We start from the raw sequence: 21,679 nt of genomic DNA, 5'->3' as shown, positions 1-21,679 counted from the left end.
AATTTGTGAATTACTATAGAACAAAATGAATTTCGGACCGTGCCAAATCAATTTAGACGTGTTATTCATTGTCTGTTTTCAAAACCGAAATTAATGAACTTTTTTTACGGAAATCTGCCTGAAAATAGTTAGTGGCCTGACGTTTCGACACAGAGTCTTAGAAATCTGCCTGAGCGACAGTTTCCTCTCGAAACCGTCAATGATTTCACCATGATTTCACAAATTCGTATCTCACTCCTTTCTTTATGTTTCTTGTCAAACTTGCATGCACAATAATCTCTTCAGAACCGAACCGGACCTAGGGTCGAAAGTTCTCCCAACTGGGTAGAATCACAAATCTATTTTTTTTCGGCCTAAAATACACACAAGTATATTGGTACAATGACCAACTACACTGAGAACATAATATTAAAACCTTTGAATCAAGTCTCCTGCATTTTGCAGTGTATTCATTGGTTTTTGTTGCGTGGGAGATTGATGGGATTCCAATTTTACACTCTGGGTCTGAACTGACCCAGGTCTGGGTCATGTGGTGGTCTGATGATCCCGTTCGAGGTCAGTCTTTATGGCTTCAAAATGAACATGTTTCGTATAGTTAAAATTCCCTTTCCCGGTCACCCTGACATGGAAGGCAGATCCCCTGGAATCTGGTACCCGGGTCGCACCCGGGTCAACTCTGATGACCGGGAGTTTTTAGAGTGTATGTTGGTGCTTTTTTTTTTTTTTTTTTTTTTTTTTGGGGGGGGGGGTCGGTATAATGTAGGGTTGGTTGAGGGGTAGCCTACAGATTGGTTGTAGCCGCCAGTTTGCCATAAAAGTTAAACAAAATCCAGCACACACCAGAGTCCAGGCTTATAACTATTTTTACCAAGAATAAACTGAAAAAATAGACTGTGGAGGTCGACAATGTGAACTATTGGACCTAAGGTACACTGAGGTCAGAAGCGATCTCTATTATCAAAGCTTTATACACATTTTTATTTTACGATTAAAAACACATTATACGGGAATTATGTGCCTACTCTTATAAACTTTCTGAATGCGGACGAAATCTACAAAATGAGGGTTTTCACAGTTGCGATTTGGTTAGCTTTCGTTGGCCACACCCTTGGTAAGTTTGAAGCTGTCGATTGTTGTAAACATCTCACGAAATGTTGCGGCTTCATCAGAATCCAGAAACGCCCACTAACTATTTATGGTACTCAAGCCTGTGATTGGTATAGGCTAGGCCTCGCTTACCCTAGTATAAGTAACTTAGTTTTTAAAGTGTGTGGTTCAATCACGAGCAAGTAATTTTAATAGAAACTAAAGTTGGACTTGAACATCGACTTACAGTGAAGTTCTTTAAGTCGATGTTCAAGTGGAAGTTACTGTGCGCGATGCAATGAGCTGGTTTACACACAACGTTTTTAAACAGCAACCGCCTTGCTGACTTTCAAATGCACCCATGCGTTTGAACTTCAGTTCAAACTTATTCGTTTGTGGTACCGTGCCGCGTGGTAAATGTTGTGTTTAAAGCCCGTAACATCTATGTTAAGTTTAGGCCCACCTTATAGAGCTGTAATGGCTCTCTTCTCATAACAGGCGGCACTGGGTGATCCCTTTATTACCTCTTGGACCCTTCCTAACACACTGCTCGCAGATTGAATTTAAGACATGATTGACGAAGGTTTATTCTACTACTAAAAAAACTTATAGAAACTGCATTATCTCGAGAAGTATTCTATGAGTATTTGTGGTACATATTTTGTCGTCAGGTACGTGTCCGCCAGTCTCAGTTGGGCAGTATTTCCAGCTAGATGATTGGTGTTACATCGCCCAAGGAATGGAAACGCCATTGTCCTTCAAGGATGCGAATGCCGACTGTAAAACGCTCGGTTCTGACGGTACGGGTAGTTTGGTTGTCATCACTGCACAACAGACGCAATGTAAGTACTGCATGTGTTTGAAAAGTCTTGTCCAATAAAAACTTACTTGATATATAAAAGGGCACTGCAAAGCTTTCGGCAAAACCTATTAAGAAACGACCCCGTTTCGTGTTTTAGTGTGGAGAATTCCCATAAAACCCTGTGCATTTTTGTAATTTGTAATGTCTTTTAAATTTTTTATCAAATTTATATTCCAATATAGTCAATTTTGAAGATATATTTATGTACCTCCACACTGCAGTGTTGTTATTTTGTGTTTTTGTCTGGGTATTTTTTTTAACCTTGTAATGCCACATTATTCAGCTTTGTGCTGGCAGTTTTTTATTTTATTTTATAGAAACGACTGAATGAATGAATGAAAAGAAGTTTTAGAAAAAGAGCTAAATTTTCGTTCCAAAACTTGAACCTGATGGGAAAGGCCCATGAAAAACTTTTTTCCTTTAAATTTAGGCCTACCATTATTAGTAACTATTTAGGCCTACATGCAACTTCGTTGAACAAATTGGGCCAAACTGTTCACAGGTTTTTGTTAATTATTCACAGTGTAGAGCAGTAGGATACTGGTCTTTGACAATTTATTATCAAAGATGACAACCTTGACATGTGGTATTGCACCCTCATACTTTGCTACTTTTTGCCAATTTGATGTAGTTTGTTGTTTTCTTTACAGCTCTCCTGTCTGCCATGTTAGGCTACATGAATAAGAGGAATGCCTGGATAGGTCTCTCTCAGAAGCTACTAAGACCATTTAAGTGGGTGGATGGCACATCTCTTAGTTACACTAATTGGGCCCCTACAGAACCCAATGGATTTGGAATTGTTCCTGGAATAGTAAGTGATCATGGATGGTCCAGAAAAATTAGACAGATTCTTTAAAAATAAATCTACTTTCTTAAAGCCATTGGACCCTTTCGGTACAGAAAAAAAAAATAATTTACAGGGTTTACAGAAGGTAATGGTGAAAGACTTCTCTCGAAATATTAGTCTATGAAATGCTTTACTTTTTGAGAAAACGGTAAAACAATATCAATTCTCGTTAGCGAGAATTGCGGATTTTTTTTAAACACATGTCATGACACGGCGAAACGCGTGGAAACAAGAGTGGGTTTTCCCGTTATTTTCTCCCGACTCCAATGACCGATTGAGCCTAAATTTTCACAGGTTTGTTGTTTTATATATAAGTTGTGATACACGAAGTATGGGACTTGGACAATACTGTTTACCGAAAGTGTAGAATGGCTTTAAGGGGCAGGAGGGTCTACGACCTAATAAATTGCCTTCAAGATAAGGCATCTGAAAGCACACAAATTTGTGAAACAAGGGCGTTTTCTCTGTCATTATTCTGTTGCAACTTCGATGACCAATTGAGTCTAAGTTTTCACGGATTTGTTGTTTATGAATAAACATATTATGTTGGGATACATCAAGTGAGAATTATGGTATTTGACGAACAAATGTGTTCAGTGCCCTTAAAGGGGGAATGAAAGTTCACACAATATGGCAGCCATAGTAAATGTTGCTTACTTTTATATAAGCAATTTTTCTTTTTCTTTCATATAAGCAATTAAATTGTTATACTCTAGTTCTGATAGCCGAAAGTTCATAAATGTTAAAAAGTCACTCACAAAGGAAAGTTGTATGGTCACTCCCATTTATAAAAGCAAAAAGTTGATTATTACTCATGTTACAATAGTCACAGTCAATGCTGCTTACTTCATTGGGTAAATTTAATTGTTACGATTGAACTTCCCTTAACTTAGGGAAAATTAAATTGATGTACTCATGATGCGATGGTCACAGTCAATGTTGCTTACTTAAAGCCATTATACACTTTTGGTACAGAAAAGAAAAACAAAGTTTACAGATTTACATATAACTTACATGGTTTACAGAAGGTAATGGTGAAAGACTTCTCTTGAAATATTGTTCCATGAAATGCTTTACGTTTTGAGAAAACAGTAAAACAATATCAATTCTCGTTAGCAAGAATTACAGATTTATTTTAAACACATGTCATGACACGGCGAAACGTGCAGAAACAAGAGTGGGTTTCTCCAGTTATTTTCTCCCGACTCGGATGACCGATTGAGCCTAATTTCACAGGTTTGTTATTTTATATATAACTTGTGATACACGAAGTGTGGGCCTTGGACAATACTAATTACCAAAAGTGTCCAATGGCTTTAATGGGGAAATTTAAATACCACTCAAGTAACATGACAGACTGATTTTTTTTCTGAGCTTAACTACTATACATTATTTAGTCACGTATAAATCATTTGTCATTTGCACAAAGAAAAATGGAAGATGTCTGTCTCAAAGAACTTACTCTCGTTTTTATTCCTGACAGGGAATTGACTGCGTGGAAATTGTTAACGACATACTTCATCCTGGAAGCTGGTATGATGTCCCTTGCTTAACTGAAAACGCTTATATTTGTCAAGTTAAGGCAGGTATGTACTCAACACATTGATGACAAGTATAGAGTTGATACAATTACAATCCTTGAGAGAGCATTCTCCAGCTGGAATGCAGCAATTTTTTGTTATTCTGATTGCTTCAATCAAAATAAGCTTGATGTGAATGTCAAAAATCCCCGACAAAACTACTAAGCAGGAAAATAGTTTACTCTTTGAGAATTTATTTTTGTTCAAACAAAACCTCAATCCACACACAAACAACCCTCCCCATAAATTTGTTTCACAAACTGTGCTTTTCTATTTAGTTTTTACTCAAAAATCTTTTTTTATTTGATAATATTTTGTTTGATAACTTATAAAAACTAAAAGATGAGAATCCTTTACGCTTCCCCTAAGAAAAACCCCCAGTAACTCCCCTTGTACATCTGCATGTTAAGAACACTCTAGTTAAGAACACTTCAAATTATTAAAGTCACATCCCCTTAAAGTGGGCCGCTCCTGCTAATTCCAGGTTGTATATGTAAACGAATATGACACTTTGAATGCCATCTGACTTCATCAGATGTTGGCACCCCCCCCCCACCCAAAAAAATATTATTGACAAATTGGGGACACCTCCAACACTAGTTGGTAGAGCTGCAATTTGGGTCGCATGTTCAAATAACGCTCTATAGTAATTTGTTTTTGTTTAACCCCAAAATTACCTTAAAATGTTTACCTGAGCAAGCGCTTTAAAACTCTTTACTTTAGTTGACGCGACCATTGTACCTCCAATATCAACGGAGTGCCCCCTTAAAGACTACACCAACTTCTTCTCATCTTGCTACCGCCTGTACCTGGACCCCAAGACCTTTGATGAAGCCCAGAAGACGTGCCAGAAAGACTCTGCGATTGACAGCTTCCTCGCTACTACTGACCTAGGCTATGAGAATGCCCTCCTTGAGTTTCTCATCTACAGACAAGGAGCAGGTGCATCTTCAGTTTGGATTGGTCTACAAAAGAACACAGTCAGTAACATTTGCTACATTTAGTAATATTATTTTACTCCTAGAACTATTTCGGTTTCGTCCGATACCGGAGACGATAGGGGACGAAACCAAAATAGTTCTAGACGTAGTATTATTTCACCTTATCACAGCATGCAAACATATTTTGTTGCTTTCTGATTGTCCTTCCTCTATGGTGTAGCTATACTCGTCTGGTAACTCTGAGCTGCATTGGAACAATTAATTAGCCCATCAGAGTTCTTTTAAAAAGAGCCTTCAGTCTGAATCTAGTTTTCATTCTGTTCATTGACCTTGTTAATGTCTGTTGGGGTATTGTTCACATTTGGTCCTTAGTATACAAAAATGATGGCCTCCTTTTTAACTATGTGATCATGACCAGTGCTATTTAGGTTTTGGTGAGAGTTATTTGAGTCTGCTTCCAGATGAAGACTTGTTAATAAAACTTCCACATTCCACTTTGATTAAAATTTGAAAGGTAATGAGAGTAAAGTAAAATTTGGTTTTAAGCGAATGTCTTGATTAAAGTTTAATTTGTTTCTTTGTTAGACAACTGCTCAATTCAAGTGGTTAGACGATTACCCAGTGGTCTTCACTAACTGGGGAGTGAACCAGCCTGACTCAAGCAATACTGAGCGAGCTTGTACAAAAATAGTGACTGATTCATCCAGTGCATCATGGGATGATACTACCTGCGACACCAAGCTGCCATTTTTCTGCAAGTTTAGAATTGGTAAGATTAAGGGGTCACTTTTCAGAAAATAAGGTCAGGAATCGAGATCTTTCTTCTGAATGCGACCTGTGGAAGTCTTGAGATTATTCAAGAAAATGTGTTCTTTAAATGTGTCTTAGTGCAAGACATTTCTTGTTACGGGCGATGCGGGCGCTGTCGGTGAGTTGGCCGTGCTGTGTGTGAAAGGAAAACGTGAATGTCTTGCACCAAGACTATACGCGCATGAACGAATCCGGAAACTGTCAGAAATAGGCGTCTCAGTCATAACAGTGCAACACACAGACGTACAGAGCACAAGTTTTACACAGTTTCTTACTTATGAATGGAAATAAAAGAGTAATGGGAATAAAAGAGTACCTTGCAGGGTCATTGCCGTGCAATAAAGGCCCTCGCCTTCGGCTTGGGCCTTTATCACACGGCAACGACCCTGCCCGTTTTAAGCCGTTAAAGAACTCGTCGCCACCCTTTTATTCCCTTATTTATAACATAGCTTTTTTACAAAATGTATAGGAGGACACCGTCCCCCAGTTGTTACTGAACCGCCCACGACTGGGAACTGCCCCAGCGGATGGGAAAAATATGGTTCGGACTGCTATCTCTTCCAATCATCCAATCCCAAAGTCAACCAGAACCGGGCCCAGTATAACTGCTACCTTAACTATGGATCACAGCTAGTGACCATACACTCCACTGGACAGAATGATTTCATCAGTAAGAAGTCAAAAGAGAAAGGATACAGCGCTGTGTGGATTGGCTTGGAGAGAAATGGAAATGGTAATATTATCATCATAGATGTTAAATTTGCATCGGGGATAAAGAATATTAAGTTTGGTTTTTACCCATATACACCGATGTGTGTAAGCACTGTATAGTCGGTACTTACATGAGTTCTGTGACACACAAAAATTACAGGCATATTACTCAGGTAGGATTTGAACCCATGACCGTTGCAATTCTAGAGCAGTGAAAAATTGTTGTTATGTAGAATTTGTGTTTTGCAATGTTATCAGATAGAGTAACTGTGGTATTGGATAGTAAATGGTGCTGTGAACAACTTCCCCCTGATGCGGTAGGCCTGCATCTTTTTATCAAACATATAAGAGTTAACATCTATTATATCGTTGCGCCAAACATAGGATTCGAACTGCCTCTAGCTGCCGGGCAACCTCGGTAGTCTAGTGGGTAAGACACTGCTCTAGAATTGCAAGGGTCATGGGTTCGAATCCCACCCGAGTAACATGCCTGTGATATTTTTTCACAGGACTCGGGGAAGTACTGAGTATACAGTGCTAACACACATCGGTGTATGGGTAAAAACCAAAATTAATATTCTTTATCCCTGATGAAAATTTAACATCTATCATATAAGAGTTGTTACCCCTTTTTCTTCTATTTAATGTTACAAAGAATCATGTTAGGTTTAATTTAACTACAAGTATGTAATATCCATCATTTTCATATTATAATGTTTTCTTTTTTAAAGCCACCTTTAGTTTAAATACAAGTATTAATTATCCATCATTTTCAAATTATAATGTTCTGTTTGTGTAAGGCACATTCATCGGTTTTCTGGAGAAATGCACATTCTAAACCTGTACTCTTCTTCTTCCTATTGTACATTATCAGGTGGTTTCCGATGGCAGGATGATTCTCCACTGGACTTTGAGAACTGGGCAAACAAGCAACCTGACGTTCCACTCCTACAGCAATGTGTCAAGCTTTACCCTGATTTGTTTGGCCACTGGAAAGATGAACTCTGCTTTACCAATGCAAACTCTGTGTGTATGATGCCACAGTGTGAGTAGATTGCACTTTATTTAAGATAAGCTAAAGTATCATTTTAACATTAAAGAAGAAGAAGATAAATTAAGCTGTTGCTATTTGGAGATGCTTTTGTTATTTAGTAAAGATAAAAGAGTTTATTTTTGTATTGTACCTATTTTTCTTATTCCAGACCAAGACGGGCAAGCACCTAATTGTAAGTTTGTTCTTATTCACTCACTTTTTTTAAACCGCTTTCTGACATTCCAAATAATGAAAGATGTGCATTCTTTGTAAATGTTTGTTGGATGATTTCAGGCACTGTCTCATTATTTTCTTTTGAACCAAGATCTTGCAAGTGTCCTCAGACCTAATTAATTGCATTAAGGGGGCCCTTCAATTGATGTCTGGGCCTCTCCCCACCCCGGGTGCCCCCCACTCCACCTAATAAAAAGAAAATTAAAGTTCAAGCTTCCCCTTCTGGTAAAGCCACTGGAACAAAACTGATATCACCTTGATCCTTAAAATTTTCTTAAAAGAACTTCTTTTGAGAAGTAAAGCAGGTGCCAAAAGGAGAAAGAAATAGTCCACATTGTGCAATAAATCTGTATTTTTGTATTTCTGGTGATGAACAGAGTCTGTAAACCTGCAAACATCTGGGAGGTTCAGGTTACAAAATAATTCAGGGGGGGGGGGGGCACACAGATGCAGCATAGCCTCATCTACAGACAACTATTCGCCAGAGTTGGGTGCTACCTACTATAGCCCTTTCCAATGGTAGACTTTTGAGATGCTGGCGGCAGCAGACATAACGGTTTTGCAGCTCTAAGCGTGCTCGCAAAATACTCAGTATTGCGCTCGTAGGTCTGAGCAAGCACAGAACTGTGAAAAAGGACCTGTTTAGACTTTTGGAACAGGCAACAAGTGGCTGAAATCACTGCAACAAATCTGCAAGGGTTCCAAAGAGAGTTAGAAGCCATGCCAAGTGCCAGCTATAATAGGGATGGAGCTTCCAATCTCTCTCAGGACAGATTTAACAATATCTTAATCTGATAAGCACAATAATTGTCAGAACTAGCACAAAATAATGTGTCTTGCAACCCACCCTCTTTGGACAGCAGCAATTCAATATAATAATAGTAATAGTGGCTTCTTATATATCTCTCATGTCCGTCACACAGTGACGCTCGTGGGGCTTCAACATTATTACCCCTGGTCACTGGGCCTTAAATCATTCCTGAAACCATCTCAGCTCCCTGGGGAGTATACAACCTGTGCCGCCATATGTAGCGCACTGAGCTTTTCAATCACAAGAACCAACTCTGCCCTCAAGGTACCCATTTACACTTGGGTGGAGAGAAGTGCCTTCTCACAATGACACAATTCACGACTAGGATTCGAACCCATGCACACTCTGCTGAACAGAAACACAAGAGCTTGAGTTCGGTGCTCTAATCCGCTCGGCCACGACACCCCACATATAAGATTCAAGATTCAAGTAATTTTCAGGAATTTTCTCATATCTGGACTCCCATCCCTGATGACTACATTACATTTTCTGTTACATAGCTACCATATGCCCAACAAACAGTGACTGGATACTGAATGGTGACTACTGTTACATGTTCTCTGAGCCGATAGAGAACTCTGGATATTCATGGCAGGATTCTCAAGAGTGGTGCAACAAACATGCAGGCCACCTTGCGTCCATCGAAAATCAAGCTGAACAGGACTTTCTGAATGAGTTGGTATGTCAATTTAGATATCATTTGGATGACTCATCAGTTAACTTAATCAATTTCATAATAATAATAATTAGATTTATGTAGCGCCTCACACTAAGCCAACCTCGAGGTCCTTTACAACATAAAATTTTCATAAAGAGTAAAAAGAAAAAAGGAAAAAAGAAGAAGATATACCCCCCAAAGTTGTATTATACATATAATAAGTTAGAAACAGTAAAAAGTTGTTTTGAAAAGATTCAAAATACACTACCAGTAGTTGTCACAAAAGTGGTTGTTAAGAATAGGAATAACCCATTAGCTAAGACCAATACAAAGTTAATAGTAATACATGCACATAGCGTTGCTAAAAAGCTCACAAGCCTGCTGAACAGAACAAAAATTATAAGATTCACAGATTTACACATAACTTACAGGGTTTACAGAAGGTAATGGTGAAAGACTTCCATTGAAATATTATGGTTTTAAGAACATATTAAAACAATTATCAATTCTCGATATATCGAGAATAATGGATTTATGTTAAACACGTGTCATGACACGACGAAATGGCGGAAATAATGGTGGGTTTTCCTGCTGTTTTCTCCCAACTCCGATGACCGATTGAGCCTAAACTTTCTCAGTTTGTTTTATTTTGTTGAATTTTTTTTTATGGAGTACCCCATGAAAAACAAGCATAATATCCCTTAGGGATAGCTAAGTGCTCATTTCAACAAACCATCCTGAGAAAAGAAAGGAAATAATGGTTATTGGACTATGCCCCACTCATTAGAAAGTGATGAGACACAACAACTAGCATCACACTGCAATCATAATTGCAGGACGTTACTTAAGGTATTTATTTACTCAACATTTGAATGACTGCATGCCCTGTTATTTTATATATAAGTTGTGATACACGAAGTTTGGGCCTTTCGGCAATACTGTTTACCGATGGTGTGCGATTGCTTTAAACAAGGGCTACCATCCTCCAACACCAGCATCCCAGACTCAACTAAGTTACATGAAGTCGTTACATCTGCTGTACAAAACACACAGCTAATATCGCATTGAGTGTTGCTCTAGATTGAGTTCATCAATATTATCGAATCAAGATCAAAATGAAACACGGGGTTATAGGCCTAACCCCTACCTATAATAAAAGTCTATTTTATGTACTACCAGTTCTAGTACACAGGACAAAAGCAACTGTTGTAAAGTATCTTGCTGAAGGGCGCAATTGCCAAGACCGGGACTCGAACCCACACCTCATTAGAACTAAGTAACACAGGCCAAATGTTTTGATACAATCAAGTTTATAGATTAAATATCCTTAAATACCTTTTCCCTTTTGTGTACTTTATGTAGCATTTTCAGCTCATTCCCGATTTCTGGATTGGTTTGAAAGAAACATCGAATAATTCATATACGTAAGTTGTCCCTCTGGTCAATTTTGAATAGGTATAGTACTTTTTGTGGGTGTGAAAAAAGTGACAAGTTGGAAACGTTCTGTCTGTTTGATCCAAATGAATTAAAACAAATAATTGAGCAAAAAAACACAGTATAATTGATACGAAGGAAACCATGATGGGGCATTTTCAGAAGCCAAGAGGAGATCCATTTCTGTTCATTTGTATCATAAAAAAAACTGTAAAAAAGTTCATTGAAATAAGTTGCAGCTTTTCCATAAAAGAGTGGAAACTTCTGCCGTTTGCATGCCAATCATTTCTTTGTCGTTGTTAAAGAATACAACATTCTTTTTCAAAAGTACCAGCATTTCAGGAACAAAATATATATTCAAATACATATTCAAATACCTGCCCTACAACATGGCGTCTGTAAGCGAGTGCATGTGCGTGTATTTGAGTGTGCCGAAGAAATCAAACCGGGGAAGCTGCGTGCTTGTCTGCGTGCTTCATTGATGTATTCAATTAGACGCACATACGGCTTGCCCTACAAGATGGCGACTTTTATAGCAACAAAGAGGTTATTTGATACGGTCTTTTCAAAGCTTTTATTTATCTGTCTGGTGCTAAGATTTTGTACGTTTTGTTTGTGACTTAGATGGTCTGATGGCTCTGCTTATTCTTTCCAATTCTGGGACGAGGGAGAACCTAACGACTTCAATGGCGCAGAACAGTGTGTAGAACTCAACATGTGGAAAGGTCAGTCTGTAACATTCATACCAGAGTGACCTGTGGTCCTCACCTTTATCTGTAGCTCTTAGGTTTTCACCGCGTATTTAAGTTTTGCGATATTAACCTCCAATAAAGTTTGGTAAAACCTGTAGGCTAAAGCTAATGTACTTCTAACCAAGTCAATTTATGTGCAATTAATTTTAAGAGCAATTACCAAGCGTAAACCTTTTCTTTAAATGCTATTTCTACACCTAGGTGGTAAATGGAATGATGTTAACTGTGGAGTAAAACAAAGCTACATCTGCAAAAAGCCCAAAGATGCAATTTCAAGTGTTGCCACTCCAACGGACAAACCGCTGACGGGAGGATGCCCGGATGGATGGTTCCAGACGATCACTAAATGTTACAAGGTCTTTGGTGGACCTAGCAACCAGAAGACAAGGACAGAGGCTCAGGCTGAGTGTAAGAAACACAATAATGGTAACCTGGCAATCATCTTGAACAGCGGAGAGCAAGGTTAGACCCTAAAATCATGAAAAAAAACCTTTTAAATCTCTGATTTGGTGCAATGATGTTCTTTCTATAGTCTGATTTCAGATTGTTCTGCCTTAAGCTTTTGGAAAAATCAGAAAAACTGTTATTTAAGAGCCTGAAAACTCTATAAAACTTAAATAAAGCTTTATTTTAGGTCTGCTTTGTTTTTGCACATCCACAACCAAACTATAATTTTAAAACTTAAATTTAGTTTATTTAAATGTATAATTCATTACGTAAACTAATAAAATTTGTTGATGTCTTGCACTTCTTGAAACTGGTTTGTCTGAACAAATTAAAAAGGCCAGTCAATCCATCAAACAAATTTGCTTTAAACACCCATCTCCCCCTCCAACCCCTCCCCCTCCCCCAATGAAAATATCCGTTGTTATGTGACTTAAAGGTAGGGTCAAACATTGGTCACACCTTCCAGAAAATATTGTCACTCTGTATTCTTTGAAACCCGTTTATTATCAATCAACCTTTTGTTCACAAAAAAAGCAAATGATGATCCTATCTTTAACTATAGGAGTTTATATATTAGTCCACGCCCTAAACCCGGCAGCAATGCATTTTTGTGATGTCGCGGTTATATCCTTTTACCCAATGATGACGACTGCTCGGCGCTTTTCTGAGCTCCTGCTCTATAAGCCATATTTGCTGTTGTTATAATCTAACAACTAGTTTGTTACATTCTGCCCAGCCAAGTTTTATTTATCTTATCCTGAATTCATCTTGACAGCCCTTCTATCATCACTGATGGAGAGTGATAGTGAATCCCTGTGGATTGGTCTGAGTAATATCGGTTCACCCAATGGACAGTATCAATGGAGCGATGGATCTAAGATTGATTACACAAACTGGGACAGAGGACAACCACAGGGATGGAACGACCCAGATGTAGTAAGAACATTTCAGATTAGAATATGATTTTTGGATTTTACCCATAAGCCAATATAAGCACTGTATACTCAGTAATTTCCCCAAGTCCAGTGAACAAATTTCACGGGCATATCACTCGGGTGGGATTCAAACCCATGACCCTTGAAATTCTATAGCATTGTCCTACCATTTAGACTACCGAGGTTGCCTGGTAGCTAGAGGCAGGTTGAATGTTATGTTTTGTTCAGATTAGCTTTACAAAAGTACAACCAACAAAAACTACCTTCTATATAAGGCAGTCAGGTTGACTCAGTGGTTTCTGTCCCTTCCTTTCACCTCTGTGGACCCCCTGCGTGGATACTCAGAGCCTTGCATTTGGATATTTCAGGCCCTGACTGCTTGGGTTTTTCCCTACAGGGGTTTTTCTCTATTGTCTTCTTTACTCAAAAAGTTGGTGTGAAGTTTCCGTACGGATGCTTTGCCGAATATAATTATATAATTTAGATTCAGAAAGACGCACAAAACAAAACAAATTGCTCAGAAATCAGAAGTTTCTGGTTTGTTTCAACCAAAGTCTATGGATATAAGTTAAACTTTTATGTTTTAAGAAGTTAACTTTTCCAATTCTCAAGCCTTCGCTGTCAACTTGATCCAAGAATCTGCTATAGGCCATCACAAGAAATTAAGTGCTTTTTGTCTATGGCTGTTGAATGTTCGTGCATGAGAATGACAAATAAGGATTTTGCAATGATCTAGCAATGACCACAATGATCTAGACATAAATAAAGTTGCCCGCTTTTAAAAGGACTCTTTAATATTTTGTTTGTACATACGTAAACGACTTTTACTTGTAATTACAGCCGCAGAATGACTGTGTACGAATGATGAATTCACCACATAACCCTGGTAAATGGTCAAACGTCTTCTGCTACATCAAATCTGGTTTTGCCTGCACCACAGATTCATGTGAGTTGAAACCTGAAAGTTCCATTTAAATGCACTGGGAACTATTGGTAATTGCTCAAAATAATTTTAAGCATCTTGCAACTTGTTAGTAATCAATGGAGAGATGTTGTGAGAATTGTGAGTATAAAACATTGTGAGAAAACGACTCACAGAGAACTAACGTCGTTTTTGAGGAAGAAGTTATTTCTTACTTTAAAACATTTGAATTTAGTTGCGAGACCTCAGAATTAGATTTTGAGGTTTGAGTGTAAGCTTCTGAAAACACACAACTTCACGTGACAAGGTTTTTTTCTTCTTCCATTATTATCTTGTAACTTCGACGACAAATCGAGCCTAAATTTTCAGAGGTTTGTTATTTTGTGAATATGTTGAGATACACAAGGTAGAAGACTGGTCTATGACAATTACCGAAGGTGTCCGTGTCTTAAAGGTTCGTTATTTACTTTGCCATGTTCGATACTTATGAAAAGTGTAGGTTATGTAGCACCAGTCGCTACAGGGAGCACAGCATGTATCCCCTTCCAAAACAATTAATTTGTGGCCCAAATTTGTCTTGGTGCCCCAAATTTGTCTGTGTGCCCCAAATTTGTCTTTTTGCCCCAAGTTTGTCTTTGTGCCCCAAATTTGTCTATGTGCCCCAAATTTGTCTTTGTGCCCCAAATTTGTCTTTGTGCCCCAAATTTGTCCCGCAATGAGACTTACTTAAATTTTGTCCTGATGGCTGAAATTTAATTATACGCCAAACAATTGCACCCACATTAATGCTATAATGTTCACACTACCCTAACTCAAGAATAACCTTGGTGTAAGTATGGTGGTGGTGCTTTTTCAGCAATGCAAAACTACTACATCTTGACGCGCAGATTAACAAAGTACATGGTGTTGGAACAGCTGTACATTTGCGTATACTTCGATTACAATAGTGCAATATAATAATAATATAATAATATCAAAGTCTTATATAGCGCACGTATCTACCAAACAAGGTACTCAAGGCGCTGAGTATATACAAACTTTCAGAAAGATAGGTTATTGCAGTGATGAATTCTGAGACCCAATTATTTAGCACCTTATAAGGGTTTACAAGGTGCTACGGCGCATAATTATAGCAGCCACAGTCAGGAACACCGGGGCGAACCCCTTCTCTTTTCGATAAGTGCACTGGGTTCTTTTACATGCGTTACACAACACATGGGACCAACGGCTTTATGTCCCATCCGAAGGACGAAGCAATGGTTAAGTGTCTTGCTCAAGGACACAGTGTCACGGTTAGAACAGCGCAATACACACGATGGTGTCATATGGGCAGTATACACCAATCCGGGGCCGCACTGTGCGCGCAAGTGTTGAGCACCACGCGCCATTGCCTGCGGTGTCTTCAGTGCCTAGATTATGCACAAAAAGACACCACAGTTGTTAATTTTGTTCAATACAGGGCGCTACCAATTTTACACTTTATTTACAGTTCAACCAATCAGTATTGAGGATTCAAATTTGTCATTTTGTTGTAGCTCCTGATTACCCATACCAGGAGATAAAATTTGAAACTACATGCAGCAACAAGGATTATTTGAGTTTCCACGGTTCTTGCTTCAAGTACGACACAACAAAAAGAACATACGACGAAGCTGTAGACTTCTGTAAAGCAGATGGGACATCAATTGCATCTATAAGGGATGGCTTTGATGATTCCATTAGTGTGGTACTACTCTATGTTCATCAGTTGACTGATGCCTGGATTGGGCTACGTAAAAACAGTGTAAGTTAACGAGGAACATGGGATCATAATATGTTTGCTTAAACACAAAAAGGACCTAAGCACATCAACATTTATAATGTAAAATATTAATTACATTGCATTACATTACAATACATTACACCAGAATTAGATTACCAGCTCAAACAAAGTCACATATGTGGCTGGTATCCTGCTCCTGGATGTTGTTATATGCCTCAGAAGCACTTCAGAAGCTTTATGAATGTTGATTGAAGATTGTTTTATTTTTGCCTCAAGGTGAAGGGCTTGGAAAATAATTTAAAGAAAGGGAGAAGACATAATTGGGTACATGTTGTACAGTACTTTAATAACTTTCATAAAATATTTTCTGTTTATGGTTTAAACATTTCGAGTGTCTGTTTCTAAACTTTAAAAAGAAATCATAGTTTTCAAATACTGAAATATAAGGCAATATTTGCCATAACGGTTTTCAACTTTGTTCTCATTTTGAGGGAGCAGAGTGCATTTAGTGAAGCATGAAGCAAAATAATATATTGTGTTCTAGTTTATAATGGATTTTATAATGGGGTCATAGTGGTCGCTTTTCTTGCCTTCCACCTAGCACCCCGGTTTGCACAACCATGCCATTGACACTTTGTCTTCTGGCGGTGACTATAAGCAAGCTAATCGAAACATTGAGATCAATTTAAGAACTGACTCCATGGTAGTGCAGTTAATATCAATCCTAAAAGCTATAGTAGTAGTCCCCGCCAAATATCCATACCTTCCGCCCAGGTAGTAGTTAAAAAGTTGGACAATTTTTTTCAGAACTGTAAAGTCTCCCGGTTAATCTGATAAATCTACTCCACGGTGGTAGAATATAACCAAAGACAATTCTCTAAAGAACAAACTCTACGGGCATTTAGATACAAATATGGTGTTATGGCAAACTAATTTACATTGATGCGTCACCATGCACTGCTTCAAATCACATAGAGTGGGTTTTTCATCCCTACCAGACTCTTAGTCACTTTCCCTGGAATATCTCTCAGGGGTTTCTCTCCTACTAAAACTGTAACTTCCATACTTCTTCTCTCCATTGGGCTCTTTGGCTAGTACAGTGGTCTAATTTTGCTTTTATGAGAGTTCTTGGCTTCACAGTCAGAATAAATGAAATATATAAATTGTACAGCAGCACACTACTTTTAGCATTTATTGAACCGTTCATAAATAAACATCGATTTCTATTTTATACTGGCAGTTCACAGAAGTATACGAGTGGGGAGACGGATGGCCCTATCTGTACACCAACTGGGCACCAGGACAGCCTAGTTGGACGGGTGCCAATCATGGATGTGTCAGCTTAGGTAGAGAAGGCTACTGGTACGACAGAACCTGTTCTGGAACAGAGAAACATGCTACCATATGCAAAGAAGCTCAAGGTAAACAGTCAGTCTAACAGCGAAAAAGGTGTAGGGCACAAGCATGCCCCCCTCACATGCCCCACCATTTTAATGTAAAGTAATTTTCCACGAATTTGATTTTGAGACCTCAAGTTTAAAATTTGAAGTCTCGAAATCAAGCATGTGAAAGCACACAACTTCGTGTGACAAGGGTGTTGTGTTTTTTCTTTCATTATTATCTTGCAACTTCAATGACCAAATGAGTTCAAATTTTCACAGGTTTGTTGTTTTATGCATATGTTGAGATACACCAAATGAGAAGACTGGTCTTTGACAACCACCAATAGTGTCCACTGTCTCATTAAGAGAAATGCCATAGGAAACTAGTCATGCCCCCCCCCCCCCACCCCCGTTCAAAATGGTGTGGCCCTTAAAATTGTACCTCATTAGTTTCAGCACTGATATCCCACCAAATTATCATGACTAAGCTTCTTCATCATCAGCAATATATGGGAGGACGTATCAAACTAAGGGTATACAGTGCATGTTTTGTATAGCATAAGCCGAGTGGTCCAGAGCATTGAATACTCATACGACCAACTCTAAGAGAAGTAATCTTGTTAAGCTATAGGCTACCCGAAAACATTCAAGAACATTATGTAACACCTTTCAAAGCGCTTGGGATAACTAAAGCCAACCCTAAAATGAGGAGATTAGAAGTGAAATTAGAAAAACTCCAGAAAAACAGATTGTTTGGTCATCAAGTGGTCATCAAAAGAATGCTGATTTATAAGCAAAGTTATACAATAAAAGTCACATATGTGAAAGTTTCAGCAAAAAAAAAATCTACATGTTGAGAAACCAGGAAAAAATCACAGGATTTTCATCAAGACACTTTAAGCTAAATTCTTGTTTGCTCTTTTAGTTCCACCACCCACCACCCCAGTGCCCATACAAAATGGAGAGTGTCCCGACGATTGGATAGCATGGGGAAGCAGTTGTTATTTCTTTGAGACTAAGATGGTCGACTGGGACACAGCATCTTACTTCTGCCAGAGTGAACGTTCTGGCTCCCTCGTTAGCATTCACAGCTTTGACGAAAACAATTTCATCTTGAACAAATCCAAGAACGCACTGACTGGGGACTACATGTGGATTCGAATGCGCAGAGAAAAAGATGGTAAATAGACAAAATAACTCAAAGTGCTGAATTGTGTTAAATTGGAAATATTTCCACAAAATTATTTGGGCTACTACTTTAGTAGCTGTTTACTTTTATAACAGTTAGTTTCAGATAGGTGCTCCAAAGGCACGCCAAACCAACTTCTGAATTAATTACATGAAAAGTTTGACGTCTGGAACAGTTAGGAGCGACTGCACGCGCTAGAATCCACAAAGACTGTTGCAGTCCTTCAGAACGAATCTAGAGTGCCTTAGTTTCAGACATCGAACTTGTCATGGGCAGAGCCAATGTAAATGTTATGTCAAGTTTGCCTGTCCTGAACCAAAAAGTTATTTGGGTCGACAAAGAGTCCCTCCTAATCTATTTGGTTTGGTGCGACTCTGGCGTGCCTTTCTGAAATGGGTTGAATACATAAGTCTAGTCCTTGTTGCTTTTTGAGCTTGTATTGTAGAATAACTACAGCCTACATGTCAGTGGGGCTTATTTCATTGGCAAAGGGAATTAGGGGGCCCAAAAGGCCATGATTTCCCTTTAATTTTTACAAGAGATTTACAAATGGTTGTACCCTAAAGTTTATTTGCCAGCAACTTGTTGTAAATCTCAACTTTTCAAGTTGATTTATAATTTGCAAACTTAAATTATGCTTAATTTACAGTTTGTGTAATACACAAACTCCCATGGCTTCACATAGGTTTAAACTTTCTAAAGATTTGATTTCACATAGGTTTAAACTTTCTAAAGAGCAAACTTACATGTAATTTCTAAATTTTGATAATTTTGTTTTACCCCAAAAGGATTTCTAGACTGGGCTAATGGACCATTGGACTTGGTGAACTATGCAAATTGGGCAAACCAAGAACCCAATGGGGCTTCAATCAAGGAGGATTGCATGCAAATGTCACTGAAACAAAACCCAGGCAAATGGCGAGACACTTCTTGCAAGACCACAGCCAGCTACCTATGCAAGAGACCACAGAGTAAGACTTGAATTTTTTTTCCTAGCTCTCTTTAAAAGAGTTGAGAGCACAGTTCCATGGCTTGGCTTACCGCCGAATTCTGTGATTGCGATCACCATTCTCGGCTTACAGGGCAAGCAAAGACAGCGTGGAGTACCGGGTATGCACACAAGAAAAATTTCCCTATTAACCTGCTTGTCTAAGTGAGGAGTTCCCTGCTTTCCATAAATTCAATTAACAATTAACAGGCCATGTAATTGGGCCCTGTTGATATATTAGCTTGCGTTGCCTTTTTTATTATTATGACCACAAAGTATGTTTCCTTTGTATTTATACTTCTGATACACTTTCTGTATATTTTTACATCATTACTTTTTTATTCATATTAAAGCAAAGGGCTACTTTTTCATGAAGTGAACTGTGTAAACTAAAATACTTTTTTTTATAGCTGAGAAATACTTTATCTTGAAATACTGACACTTGATTGTGTTTGAGGGGGATGCTACTCATCCTGTACAAGGAAAGATTGTGTTAGTGTATAGGGAACCCTTGCTATCTGATGCTTGCATGTTATAAACAATATAGGCCTATGACAATATTGTGTTTCAATCAATATCTCACTTAAAACTAAAACCTGTTTTTCGGGTATTTTTGTTTCATGTCCGACCAAGTTCAGTAAGCTCATTCGAAATCGGACATGAAGAAATATTTGTTATTAATTACTCATAACTATAACAAAGAAAGTGTTAAAAACTTGAGTTGTTTTATTTTCTTTTTCTTTATGCAGTTGAAGGCACTAAACCAAAACCTCAAACAGGTAAGGTCCCCCACAAGGGTGTGAACTATAACTAAAAATGACTGTGTCCAGGTTCATTTTTATTTCAGAGAATACTGATCAAAATGTTGAGTTGTGCGGACATCCACCACTGGTTTTTCTCAGAACCAACACTAATAATAAAAGAGATTTGGTGTTCTCACAAACATAACCTAAACTATGCTCCCACCATCCAAATTTTCAAAACTTACAAACAGCAGAGTGTGGGTTCAAATCCCCAGCTATGTGTCCTAAAGCAAGGCACGTAACCATTGCTTAGTCTTCGGGATGGGGCGACAGGCGTTGGTTCCAATTGTGTAACGCATGTAAAAGAACTAACCCAGTGCATTTGTGGTGAAGAGAAGGGGTTTGCCCCGGTGTTCCTGGCTGTGGCTGCTGTTTGCGCCATAGCACCTTGTAAACCCTTATAAGGTGTTACATAATTGGGTCTCAGAATTCATAACTTTCAATAACCTCTCTTTCTGTATAAAGGTATATATGCGGGCTGTGAGTACCTTGTTGGTAGATACGTGCGCTATAATAAGACTTTGATACTATTATTTAACTTAAGCTCATTTGATTTTGTTTGGTTTTGTTTCAGGTGCCCTTCCCGCTGGCTCAATATTTGGTATAGTCATTGGATGTCTCGTACTGGTGGCAGCCATCTGTGGAGGGATAGCGGCTATCTTTGTACTTAGAGGGCAATCGACAGGGAGATTTTCATTTGGCCAACAGGATACCACTGGAATTGTTAATGAGGATTCTCTCCAGTAAAAAATGCACCCCAAAGCAAGTTTAGTTTTTTGTTGCCATTTTGTAATCAAACTTGAATGTTTTAATCACCGGGGGTGGATTTCACACAGAGTTATGACAAGTTTTATCTCGTATTAGGACGAGTTACTCGCTCTAACTGTAGGACTAGCCATAAGTTTGTAATATCTACCAGGACAAGTACTAAGGGCTAGCCCTAACTCTTTGTGAAATTGCCCCCTGACGTTCTGGTAATTACATTCACGATTGTTTTCAATATGTTTGTTTTTAGATGATCACCAACTTTTTAATATTTTGGAGTTTTATAGCCAGTAACAGTTTTTCATTAAGTAAGTTTATCTGAGCTGTAGCCTTGCTCAAGGCAGTCGAATTATTCACTCCGAAAAAAGACTGCCATTGTATAAAACCCACCCGTATTCACTCTGCGTAACATCGCACGACACGGTGCCCCTGTACACTATCCGCATGCGGAGGCCGTCAGGCCGACAGCCTTGTAGGGTCTGTGTTGAAGCCACCGACCTCATTACTATAATAAGCGAAGAGTTCCCACGGTCAGCTCATTACCATAATGCCCGCGAAAGACGAGACATGTTTACACCACGGACGCTCAGCGAGCATGATAGGCGTGCGTGATTGGACGTCAAAATGAATAATTCATTTGCCTCACATCCTGTGTTGTCTGATAGGTCTGACGAACGATATACATATTCACGAGCTGCATACTAGCATATCCAAGAGCCCCCCCAAT

The 21,679-nt window shown here is 38.6% G+C and overlaps 1 protein-coding gene across 1 annotated transcript; it reads left to right on the top strand.

Moving 5' to 3' along the window:
- Nucleotides 1-1,037: 1,037 nt before the first annotated feature.
- On the top strand, nt 1,038-21,477 carry LOC139937747 (macrophage mannose receptor 1-like). The gene is made up of 21 exons (XM_071933039.1): nt 1,038-1,111; nt 1,758-1,928; nt 2,599-2,759; nt 4,279-4,381; nt 5,099-5,355; nt 5,902-6,085; nt 6,596-6,859; nt 7,712-7,882; nt 8,040-8,063; nt 9,416-9,594; nt 10,936-10,997; nt 11,632-11,732; nt 11,961-12,221; nt 12,982-13,142; nt 13,982-14,087; nt 15,599-15,846; nt 17,066-17,246; nt 18,133-18,387; nt 19,185-19,367; nt 20,134-20,163; nt 20,762-21,477. Exons 1-21 carry the CDS (start codon nt 1,060-1,062, stop codon nt 20,932-20,934), a joined length of 3,327 nt encoding a protein of 1,108 aa, XP_071789140.1. The 5' UTR covers nt 1,038-1,059; the 3' UTR covers nt 20,935-21,477.
- Nucleotides 21,478-21,679: the final 202 nt, after the last annotated feature.

This window comes from Asterias amurensis, chromosome 5 (genome assembly GCF_032118995.1).
Source record: "Asterias amurensis chromosome 5, ASM3211899v1".
NCBI classification, from domain to species: Eukaryota; Metazoa; Echinodermata; class Asteroidea; order Forcipulatida; family Asteriidae; genus Asterias; species Asterias amurensis.
The sequence above is the reverse complement of the archived record's forward strand: the minus strand, read 5'-3'. Positions and strand labels throughout refer to the sequence as shown.

Coding starts and splice junctions, on each gene's coding strand:
- LOC139937747 (XM_071933039.1), top strand. CDS start 1,060: ATGAGGGTTTTCACAGTTGCGATTTGGTTAGCTTTCGTTGGCCACACC. Junction 6,860..7,711: donor CTTGGAGAGAAATGGAAATG/GTAATATTATCA, acceptor GTACATTATCAG/GTGGTTTCCGATGGCAGGAT. Junction 14,088..15,598: donor TGCCTGCACCACAGATTCAT/GTGAGTTGAAAC, acceptor ATTTTGTTGTAG/CTCCTGATTACCCATACCAG.